Genomic DNA, 11391 nt, shown 5'->3' on the forward strand with positions numbered 1-11391 from the left:
CGCGGCCAAAGCACCCCCCGCAGCCAGGCCAGCGTCTCCGAGAGCCTGCGGAGGCTGCAGAGCTGCGCTGGCTGCAGGCCCAGGCGCTGCGCTCGGGTCCACGCACTGGTTTGTGCCAGGTTGCCAACTGGGTGGTGGATTGCAGAGAAATGAAACCGGTGTACTGGCTCCTTTCGAACAGGGAGAGTTCAGACCTACCTGCCTGCCTTTGACATGGGAATTTCCTCTCATCTGCTGGATGATCATAACGGTTCCTTCCAACGCAAATGATTCTATGAGTCTGTCATCCCCATCTTCTTTGCATGAGCCAGCCCCATGCTGACCCCTCCCTGGTAGCAAGCCCCTGGCCGAGACTCCAGGGGCCAAATTTCTTTTGACTTCAGATGTTTTGCTCCCAGAGCACACCTTGGCTGTCTCTCACTGGGACTGTGGGTAGCACTGACCTCTGGTTTCTCCAGCAAACCTGGGTAGCTTCCTTCAATCTGCCTCTCAGAAGTGGTGTGACTCTCAGAGAAGGCCACCCAAAGGGCTGTGCTGAAAATGTGACAGTCTCGACCAGCACAGACAGTTCTTGCTGCCTTTGTTCAAGCTCTGGCCCAGTGCATCCAGCCTCATTACACCCATGGAGGTTCAGTTCTTTGGGGAAGTAGGTGAACATTCTGCTTGTAGATGTGGCCCATTACTACCTTCAAGAACTGGTGAAACACCCCATGCTGTCTTCAATAGTCCTGATGCTTACAAGTAGGCAAATGAGTCCCAGGTGTAAATGCTGCCTGCTGCATCTGAAGAGTTAGGGAAGACTTTCCTGCCTCTTGGATCTTCCTTTCCTCACTACAAGTGATGAGTAAGTGGCACACTTGGTCAAAAAGTGTCACAGATACTGAACTGCTGACCCCCTAACCTACCTTCACCTTCCCAAAACTTCTGTCTGGATGGGATGCATACTTGAAGGTTCTCATTGACTCCTGAGGGACACTTCTTGGTGGCAGTGGATTGTACTGGGGCCAGTTGCTTCAATGCAGTGCAAGCACTGCTCAGCAGTAGCCAACACACTGGTTTGTTACCAGCACAGTTTTAGATACAAAGCACAACACAGAGAGGGTGTTATGGGGAAAGTTAACTCCATCTCAGCCAGACCCAATACAGATCTATAGAACACAGTTTAGGGGAAAAATAAATATAATAATTTTATTGTAAATAATAGTCACACAAAAATAAGCAGCTTCCTGCCATTTTGATTATCGATAATGAGAAACAAAATAACAGAGAAAATAAATTACAAAGACAAATATGAAAACTACTTTGTAAAGATAGTATTTCAAACTGAAAATTCTGTTTTCACCCTGTTCTACTTGTATGCATGGTACTACTTAATGGTAAATTCCCAAATGCCGTAACTCCAAGGGATGCTTTTGGTTCCAGCAGGAAGAATAAGCAGTGGGACAGCTGCCCCATCTTACATCAGTTCCAGGTGGAGATTCATCTTCCCACAGCACACAGGTAGGTGGAGCAGACCCACAGCCATCTGGAGAAGGTTTATGCACTGGAAGACCTGATTTAGGTACAGAGTGAAAGAACTTCAGGTGGGATGCATGATATCACACTAGGCTGAAAACCCATTTCTAAGAGGTGAATCAGATTGCTTTTGGTCAAATTAGAAAAGATTAATTTATAACTCTTTTCTGTCCTCTAAGGTTTGGTCCAGGATGAAAATATTAGGATGGACACTAATGCACAGGAAGCATTACAGCAGGAAGTATGAACAGGCGGACAAACAAACATGTTGTCAATCTGTTAGATATTCATCATAGAGTAACTGGATACCAAATTTTCCTATTTTCAGATATGAAGGGCAGAAATTCTACTTAGCAGTAGCCTTAGCAGTCTGCCTGTAAGACTTAAAAATGCAAACTGTCTTGCAGCAATGTCTGTGGGACAAATTCCCATTTTTCCTATTGAAATATGGTTTTTGAAACAGGAATAATTTGAAATACTGGGGAGGCACTTTTGGCAAGAGCAGGGAGTGATTAGTGCTCACCAGTGCTCACCTCAAGTTCAGCTTTGCAAGGGGTGTGAAGGGCACAAGAAGGACTTCTATTGCTACATAAGTTGTAAAAGGATGAACAAAGAAAATATGGGAAACTGTGTTTCAACAATTACAGCATGTGTAAAGGTGGCCAGCAGTGTCTGATTTTGTGAGACTTTCTGTGGTGTTGATGGAGAACTGCAGAGAGAGCAGATGATGTGGTTTTGTTGCTATTCTCTGTGGTTATGGTCCCTGGAACAAACAATCCTGAGAGTCCCAACGCAACACAGGGGGTTTCTGGATTTATTTTAGTCCAGGAGTGAATGAAATTTGTCTCATGGGCAGATGAAACTTGGAATTCAGGAATGCAGTGAAAACATACATGATTCACACCTTGGTTGTGTCTAGAGACACCCTGAAAAGTGACAAATAAAGGTCCACCACAGTACTGTACACAGTACACTGTACACAGTACACAGCTAAAACCAACAATGCATGAAGCAGAGAAAGAGGGTCTGAAGAGTACAGTGGCAGGGGGGAACCTTTACGACGACAAAACTGTCCTCTGGAAGTGTTTCTCTCTCTAGGACTATAGCTAGGCCCAACATGACTGCTTCAGATTTATGTTATCATGTCCATTGTATCATAGTTTGAAAAGTTCTTGTGTTCTAATTGTGACGATTACAGAAGCCAGGACAGAATAAACTTTGTTTAACTTCTGGAATTCATGCAAACCATTATGCCCACTTTGGGTTGCCTCCTACAGCTGAACAGAGCTCAGTTCACCTGTGCAAACATTTAAGGTTCCCTGGGATACCTGGACATTCTCATCAGACCACTAAAATGGTGTAGAAACTGTAAGAAAACAACAATCTTCTGAATAGGCAATTGGATGCCAGGTTGGGTACTCCTGGGCATCTCAAACTATTTGCAAGCCCTGCTTTTGTTATGAGGTAGACTTGAGGTTTCACTCCAGAAGAAAGATTCAGTGATTGGTGACAGGGGATCATGTATGAGCATATTCTAGGAGTGGCAAGAAGCAGAATTTGGGAAGCCTCAGAGAGGCAGTGCCAAGGAGTCTGATCAATCTGGCTTATCTCCTTTGTAACAATGAACATCACTGGAATTGTTCTTACATCAGTCCTAAGGTGGGCTGTTATAGATCCTTACCTGCTCATTATCAGAGCACTGGCAAGAGGTAGTGGAGATACATGGACATCAAGATTAGCCATTAAGCTCATTATTTTGATCTCATGGAGTGGAGAAGGAGGTGTTTGAGGTCTAACGTAGGAGAGGATGGGGGCTGAGGGGCAACATTTAAGCCTGTATGTGTTTGAATCCAGAGATGACCCAGGTGGGGCTTGAAGGAGGGAGCTCTGAGTTAGGACTCAGTGGTTCATGAACGTGTCAGCAGTGTGTGTTGCAGTCACAGTGTCCTGGCTGATCATTATAAGTGAAGACCAGAGAGCATGTGCATCTGCCAGTGCTTTGGAAGAGCATGTTTGGAGAGGTGGTCCACATCTGTTTCCTTTCCACATGCTGTGTGTGGAGACTGCTGACTGAAAGGACCACCTTCCTGGCACCTGAGGATTGCTGTCTGAGTTCTGTAAAGGAAGTTTGGTACAGGAGGAGTCTGTGGCTTTCAGTGCTGCCTGTAGTTACAGTCTGTGAGTTTCTGCTCTAATGAGCTCCAGTGGGAACACATTTTCCAACCACATTTCTGCTCTCGCATCTCACACTGGGCTCCATTAAAAGTCCAAGAGACTTTTCTTCCTGCTGCTGCCTGTCATTTCTTCAGGGCAGCTTGCCAGAATGTGCCACAGCTGCAAAGTAATGGGGAGGTAGCACCGAGGGGCTCATTAAAATGCTGGCAGCTATAATGAGCCTCGTGCAGCTAATTAGGGAACTCTCAGAGGTGTTTCGCTGAATACATGCAGCATAATTTTTGTTTGTCATTTTTTAATTACACATTACAAGAAGAATGGAAATGAAGACATTTTTAAAAGAAAATAGTCCAGCTTATATCCTGGCGGGAATCAGACAGAGAGTAAAAGTATCTTTGTGATCAAGCAACAAGTGGCCAGAGTCAAACTTGGGAATAAGATAGTTCTCATTACAGTATATTCTCTTGTCCCTGCAGCCCACAGCAGTGTCAAAGGCTTTATTTGCAAAGCCTGTGTCTGCTCTAATTAGCACTGGGTTTACCTGTTGTACTATGCACAGAAACTGGAGGAATATTCATCGCCATTGGAAAAGAATTTCAAGGCCTTTTTTCATGTAAGAAAGAAAAAAATCTTAAATAGAAAAACCCCTGTATGTTTTACTCTGGTCCAACTGAATTCCAGGCTTCTCAGGACACAAACCCTGAAAAGAGCTGGCTCAATGGAGAGATGGGCAGATGATAGAAATTTTTAGGGGCAATTAAACTAAAGAATATTTAAACAAGGGAATGAACACTAATAAATTAAGAAAAACTGAATGCACCTGCGGAAGAGAATGTCCTTGGCTTGCTAGATAATTCAGCAGATGGACAGGAGAACTGAGTTTTGACATGACTGGTTCAGAAATTACAGGCTTAATGAGATAAAGCTGTGGTTGGGAGCATTCTCTTGAAATGATTATTTATTTTTTTTTCCTCTCTATAATTATCACAATTTTTCAACATTTTCATTGTAGGGACATGGAAAGATAATAGCAAAGAAATATCGGTCATGAACAATATATTCAGAGGGATGAATTCCTTTGGAAATGTCAAAGTAATTGTTGAAACTTTTAATTTAAAATTTACATAGTATTTATTGCCAAAAGAATGCTAAGAACTATGCTCCACAAAACAAAACTAAGATATAACCATGAACAAAACAATAGACAGATGGGAAAGAGGTAAACAGCAACATTTCTTACAGTTAAAACTGCATGGATTGTATCAAGCAAATGTTTTGGCAGAGTGAAATTAGCATTTCCGTCTGAAGTTTATTGCTTGTTTTTTGGTTTTATTATTAAAGTGCTCATAACATTTTTGCTTTTAGGTGTCAGTATTTATTTCAGTCATGGACTGAAGTAGCTCTCTTCTCCAAGGCTTGCGTGTCCTGATCTTTCTAGGAAAGTGCTCAGGACTCCAGTTGGTGTTCTTAGCCAACTGACTTTTAGAATCAGACCTTTGAATTAGACTTTTGAAAGACCCCACATAAGCAGCTGAGGGTTTATGTTGAGTGAACTTAGTGGATTTAGCTGAAATCCACTAAAAGCCTTTCCTATAGTGTTTACTTAGTAAAAGAGACTGTTGTAATTGCAGTACAGCTAGTCATCTGCAAAGTCCTACACCTGGGACAGAAGAAGCCCTCTTCAGAGGGTGCCTGGTGGACAAGGTGTGGAACCTGTCTTAGCAGTGGGCACTTAAGATTATGAAGTGTATTGTACAAAATAATTGGGAATGGGTTGGAAAAGGGTGGAATTCATAAAATACGAATTTCATGGGTGGGATTTACCTCAGTATTAAGATATCTGCATTAAGACATCCACAAGCACGTTTCCCAATAGACAATGGAGGTCCAGCCAATACAGTCATCTGAGTAGGTAGATTTCTATTTCAGAAAGAGCCAACTTCCTTCTGGACTGAAATAGAGACACCCACTTGGCTACCCCAAGGCAAGTCCAGTGGCCCTAGATACCTGACTAATTCTCCTAGTGCAACACAGTTTCCTATCTTGTCAATGGCCAGACTGGGTAATATCATCCCTTTTCTTGTTGTGCAGGGAACCAGGTTGTGTTTATACAGCTGAAGAAGGACAGAAACTTCAGCTCCAACACCTCTGTTGCACTCATTTCTTCCAGTGTTCCCTCAGCCTCATTTCTGTCTTTGTAAATGGAGAAGATATTTGCAGAGGAATTTTTGTCCCTGCAAAAAAATGATGACAAAAGATCACAGAATCACAGAATGTTGGGGGTTGGAAAGGACTTCCGAAGATCATTGAGCCCAATGCCCCTGCCAGAGCAGGACCAAAACTAGGGCAGGTCACTCAGAAAGGCATCCAGACAGGTCTGGAAAGTCTCCAGAGAAGGAGACTCCACAACCTCTCTGGGCAGCCTGTCCCAGGGCTCTGTCACCCTCACAGCAAACAAGTTCTTCCTCATGTTGAGGTGGAATCCATTGGTGGTTTGAATCCATTGCCCCTCATCCTGTCACAGGGCACAAATGAAAAGAGGTTGTCCCTGCCTTCTTGACCTCCAGCTCTCATGTATTTAGAGACATTCACTAGATTCCCCCCCTCATACTTCTCCTCTCCCAACTGAACAGCCCCAGGTCTCTCAGCCTTTCCTCCTCAGGCAGGTGTTCCAGTCCCTTCATCATCCTCGTGGCCTCCCTTGGACTCTCTTCAGTAGATCCCTGTCCCTCTGGAACTGGGGAGCCCAGAACTGGACACAACACTCCAAGTGAGGTCTCACCAGGGCTGAGTAGAGGGGGATGAGAACCTCCCTCTGCCTGCTGGACACACTCCTCCTGATGCACCCAAATTGGCTCTCTCGGCCACAAGGGTACATTTCTGTCCCATGGAGAACTTGTTGTCTACCGGGACTCCAAGGTCCTTCTCCACAGAGCTGCTCTCTAGCAGGTCATCTCCTGGCCTGTACAGGTGCATTTTGTTGTTCCTTCCCAGGTGCAGGGCTTTGCATTTGCTCTTGTTGATAACCTACTGTGATGGAATTCTCCTAGCACAGGCAGTGACAGAGTCTACCTTAGCAGTTTTCTTTGGGGTAGGAGTGTGATTCATAAGAGAATCTCTTTATTCTCCTCTCTAAATGTATTATTTCAGCTTCTGAATCAGCTTGGGTGGGCACAAACTGTTTCTCTCCATGTGGATACTTTGTACGTTCTCTTTATCCAGTGGAATATAGTAGCTGAGCACATTGTTTTGACCTGCTGTTTTGCCAATTGATGGGGTTAAAAAAAAGACACAGATGCCAACAGAAACAGTAGGATTATTTACTGTAAATTTTAAAATAATACAAAAACAGGCCAATGCGTTTAGTCAAAAAGATAAGCTTATTATACTCCAGTTTTAAGCAGGAAAGAATATAAGCAAAGTAATGCACCTCTTCATTACTACACAAAGTTAACTATAGTGATTGAGAAAGATACATCACCTGTTGTTGCCCTAATCATAAGTTACCGTCATCCAGATGTGCAGTTGCTGAGGAGCTCTGGTTGCAGTGAGGATCTGGAGAACCTGTCCCAGCAACTGGGAAGTCCTACGCAGTGCACCCACTTGTAGGTGAGGTGTCCAAAGTCATGGAAAGAGGGTCCAGCTTTTTATATGGTTGAATAAACAATGTTCAAAACCTCAAATACAGAAACATCTGTATCTTTCCGTTCATTTGCAGCAGTGGAAGGATGTAGCTGGATTCACCTTGCTGAAGTTCAGTCTTTGAAAAGCCATCTAACTCTGTCACACTCTACTCCAGCCATGGCAATGGACAGATGATGTTTCTTCTTTTCCATGGAAGTTAAGCTCCAGTTCATGCCCAGGGTCTGGTCCTCTAAGTGCTCACAAAGCAGAGATGCCTGCTCAGTCTGTGCTTTACAGCAAATCAGCCAGGTACCTCCAACCTGAGATGTGCAGCGATTCTTGGAGCAGTCATATCCAGGGATGCCTCTAGGTAGCTGATGTGACAAGAACAGCTCAGGCTGGTGTCTGATATTTGCAGTCCTCCGTGAGCGTCTGTCACAAACAGGACGGGACAGCAGACAAGACGTATCTGCATAGATAAAGATTTATTGCATACAATGTTGAGGTCTTAACTCCTTAAAGTAGATGGCACAAGTAAAAAGTGCAGGGAAATTGGGAGATCTGAACAGAAGTTGAAGTTTGAATGCAAAGGATATATAAGCAGTGAATTTTCTACTTAGAGTTAGATAAAAAAATAAAGGTTAACCATGTAAATGCTAGCAACTTACTTATTATCAAGTTTTATACTAGGCCTAAAATATTAATTATCAATTTTAAAGGATTCTATAGTCTTTAAGCTTAATGAGAAAAATTACTTAACATTAAGTTTGCTAATAAAAACAGTGAAAGAGTTGATGTTTCTTACCCTTGCCAGGCCTTGGATGGATCGTAATTCTGAAGAATCGGTCCCTCTGGCAGGTGTCCCTGCTGGAGGACAGAAGGTCCAGCAACCTCCTGGGAAAGTGCACAGGAGTGTTCCAAATCAAAAACAGCACCAGGCTTTTATAGAATTAAGTGGATTGACTGCTGTCATTTAACTATTTTGCCATACCTCCCACATCTCTCATTGGAGAAGAAAGGAAAACAGTAGGGGAAAAAAAAAACTAAGGCCTTGTTCTCACCAAGCAAACACTTTTGTTTTTCTCTCTCCTACTGTTCCTATTTTATCTCTGTTTTGGGCCTAGTTGTGGCTGGGCTGAGCTCCGTGTTCTTCAACACCAGAGAGCAGCTGGTGTTATGAACATCAACTTGGCCTCTGTTTGTACCATTCAGGGTTGCTACCAGAGTTTGTGAGGCCTTTTCCCTTCTCATGGGAACCTTTCCGCTTCAGGCCTGGGCCTGCAAAACTGAGAGACAAAAAGCAGTTGAATCATAGAGGGAAACTGAGGCAGGCATATTGAGAGATAGAGTGTCCTGCTACAGTGTCTGAGTGGGTCTTGAGGCCTCAAGCATGTCCTTATGCCTCCTGGCACATCCCAAGAGAGGCAGTCCATGTTCTCAATGCTCACCTTTAAAAACATCATCTTGGGAAGCTGCAACACAAGCACATCCACTCTGACTGATCTGATATTTTAAACAGAAAAGTGCATGGGTGCACAGAGCAATGATACCACCACCACTGGTACCACAATGATATCACTGGACATGCCCCAGCCCATGTGCTAGGTAGTGTGGTTGCACAGGCTCATTCTAGATGTCACAAACCTTGTAACATATCTTCTGGCTTGGGAAGATAGTGTCTTCCTTTGCAGCTGTTTTAGTTTCCAGCACAGAGACAAACTGCTGGGAACATAGTCTCGTTCTTGGAAAGATCACAATGCTGAAGAGGTTTGCTCAGGTGTTTATCACGATTCAATGCTGCAGCTCAGTGTTTTCTGAAATATCTCCTCAGCTTGGGTCTGTGCTCCTCTGATAACACAACCTCACACATCACAGAAGGCAAGGTGGTTTGCAGCTCTCTGCTTAATCTCTCAGGGGGACAGAAATTGTGTCATTTTAAAGCTTCCAGAAAGCAGATCAGCCCAGATTAGATATCATGCTGGCAGGCTGTAGAAGAATAAAAATATGAAAGGTGAGATTGAGCAAACAGGAGAAGCAGACTTTTTCTAAGAAGCCTGGAAAAATCATGGAGCAAGTCCTCTTGTAGTTGTCATTAAGGTGTGTGAAGGCAACAAAGGGGACTGGGATGGTCAGCATGCTTTTATTGAGGGTAAAACAGGCCTGACCAATGTGATTGCCTCCTCTAAATATGTGTGTCATTTCCCTTGTCTTTAGCAAGGCTTTTGACATTGTCTCCTATCGTCTCTTTTCTGTCTGGATCAGGATTTCGTGATCTGAGGGAGTGGACAACTGGATGGGCAAAAGCTGATTGGACATCAGGCTCAGCAAGTTGTGATGGCCACACTCTACCTGGAGGCCTGTAACAAGGGAAGTGCCGTAGGGGTTTGCACTGGGAAGAGGCTGAGACAACCAGGCTTGTTCAGACTGCAGAGGAGGGCCTGGGGGAACCTAACAGCAGCTTTCCAACACCTGAAAGAAATCAGCAGGAAGATGTAACCAGGCTCTTCACAGCAGCAAATGGTAGGAGTGTGAGAGATAGTGGGTACTGCCAAGGTCTTCTCAGAGCCACTAGTGATGCTCAGATAAAATTATGTTCTTGAAAGAAAAGAACAGTTGAACAAGGCTAAAACTGGGACACAGTCATGCTGCAAACTACCAGAGGGTCTACTTTTTTTTCTTTTTTTCTGTTCCTTTTTTTTTTCTGTTCTTTTTTTTTTTTTTTTCTGCTTCTTTAAGCTTTTATCATTTATGCAACTTACAGTTTCATCAAATAGCGACTATGTCTTCAGGAATTCCTTGACTAATCTGGTGGCCTTCTCCAACAGTGTGACTGCTACTGATGACTTCTGCCATCTCCCTCAGCGCTCACAGGTGCACACCTTCGGGGCCCATGGATTTGTGGATGTCCAGTTTAGTTAAGTGATCTCTGACCCAATCATCTCCAACTGATGCAAAGTCCTGCTTTCTCCTGACTTCCTCTGTGGTCTCAAAAAGTCTGGGACTCCTGAGAGCTGGCAGCAAAGACTGAGGCAAACAAGGCATTCCGTAACTCCACCTTCTCTGTATCCTCCATCACCAGGGCACTCACTTCATGCCACATTTCCTATAGTTCCTTTTACCTCCAATGTACTTGAAGAAGCCTTTCTTGTTGTCCTTGACCTCCCTTTCCAAGTTTCCAAGTTTCCTAAGGAGGCCTTAGCTTTCCTCGTTGCATCCTTACATTCTTGTATTCTTCCCAAGTGGTCAGCCATTTCTTCTATGTTCTAGAAACTTCCTTCTTGAATTTATCTTCCCCTTGAATGTATTCAGTAGATCCCTGCCCAACCATGCAGGTCTCCTGGCTCCCTGCCAGGAGAAATAGGATTCCCTGCCAGGAATGGGATGGCTCCCTGCCTAGCAGCCACTTTCATTTTCTGTTGGAAGTGCTTCTCATGAGGGAATATGGAAGTCTTCCCCCCCTGCCCCCTCACTATGTCCAAGCCCCTCAAGGTGGTACTGGACAGCTCCTCCTCACCCTGTGCAGCACTGCTGCAGTTCAGTCCCCAAGATGCCCCTGCCACACACAGGAGGCCTTTCCCAGGCAAACATCTCCAGCTCAGAGCCTCTAGGAGAGGGCAAACCCACAGCATGGTCTCTATTAGTGCCCCTCCGCTCCATCCAGCCTGCCTTCTAATCCAGGCCCAAAAAGTACCCTCTGTGTGGGTTCTCAATTGCTCCTGCTTTCCTCATGACTCCACTGACCTCCCAGAGCTGCCTAGAGACCTGGAGCACCTGTACACCCACCGCATCCCCAGCAGGCAAGGCTGGCAGCGTCTCCAGAGCCCCTTGTTCATCCCAGCAGTCAGGGCTGGCAACACTCCTGTTCCCAATCGTGTATCCCAGCCTCCACATTTGGCAGCATTCCATCTCCCCGGATCCACCCAGGCACTGCAGCAGTGACTGCAGCTCCAATCCATTACTGCCACTGTCTGCAAAGACCAGCCCTCCTCCTCTGACCATCTGTGAACACCCTTTCCTGCTGCAGCTGACGGTTTTCAGTCCCAAGGCTGCTCCTGTGCCTGTCTGCTCCTCATTCCT

General features: G+C 44.7%; 1 protein-coding gene across 1 annotated transcript in view; it reads right to left on the reverse strand.

Annotated features, from left to right (window-relative positions):
- The window catches only part of LOC104397325 (von Willebrand factor A domain-containing protein 5A-like), a 20872-nt gene extending 9652 nt beyond the window's left edge, over positions 1-11220 (reverse strand). Inside the window, exons 1-2 of the mRNA XM_010007276.1 lie at positions 11006-11220; positions 8520-8600 (exon numbers count right to left, since the gene is read on the reverse strand). Of these exons, the coding sequence (XP_010005578.1) occupies positions 8520-8600; positions 11006-11220 (296 nt within the window). The remainder of the gene's footprint in view (positions 1-8519; positions 8601-11005) is intronic.
- Positions 11221-11391: the final 171 nt, after the last annotated feature.

The sequence above is a fragment of the Chaetura pelagica genome, unplaced genomic scaffold (assembly GCF_000747805.2).
Source record: "Chaetura pelagica isolate M959 unplaced genomic scaffold, ChaPel_1.0 scaffold441, whole genome shotgun sequence".
In the NCBI taxonomy this organism is placed as follows: domain Eukaryota; kingdom Metazoa; phylum Chordata; class Aves; order Apodiformes; family Apodidae; genus Chaetura; species Chaetura pelagica.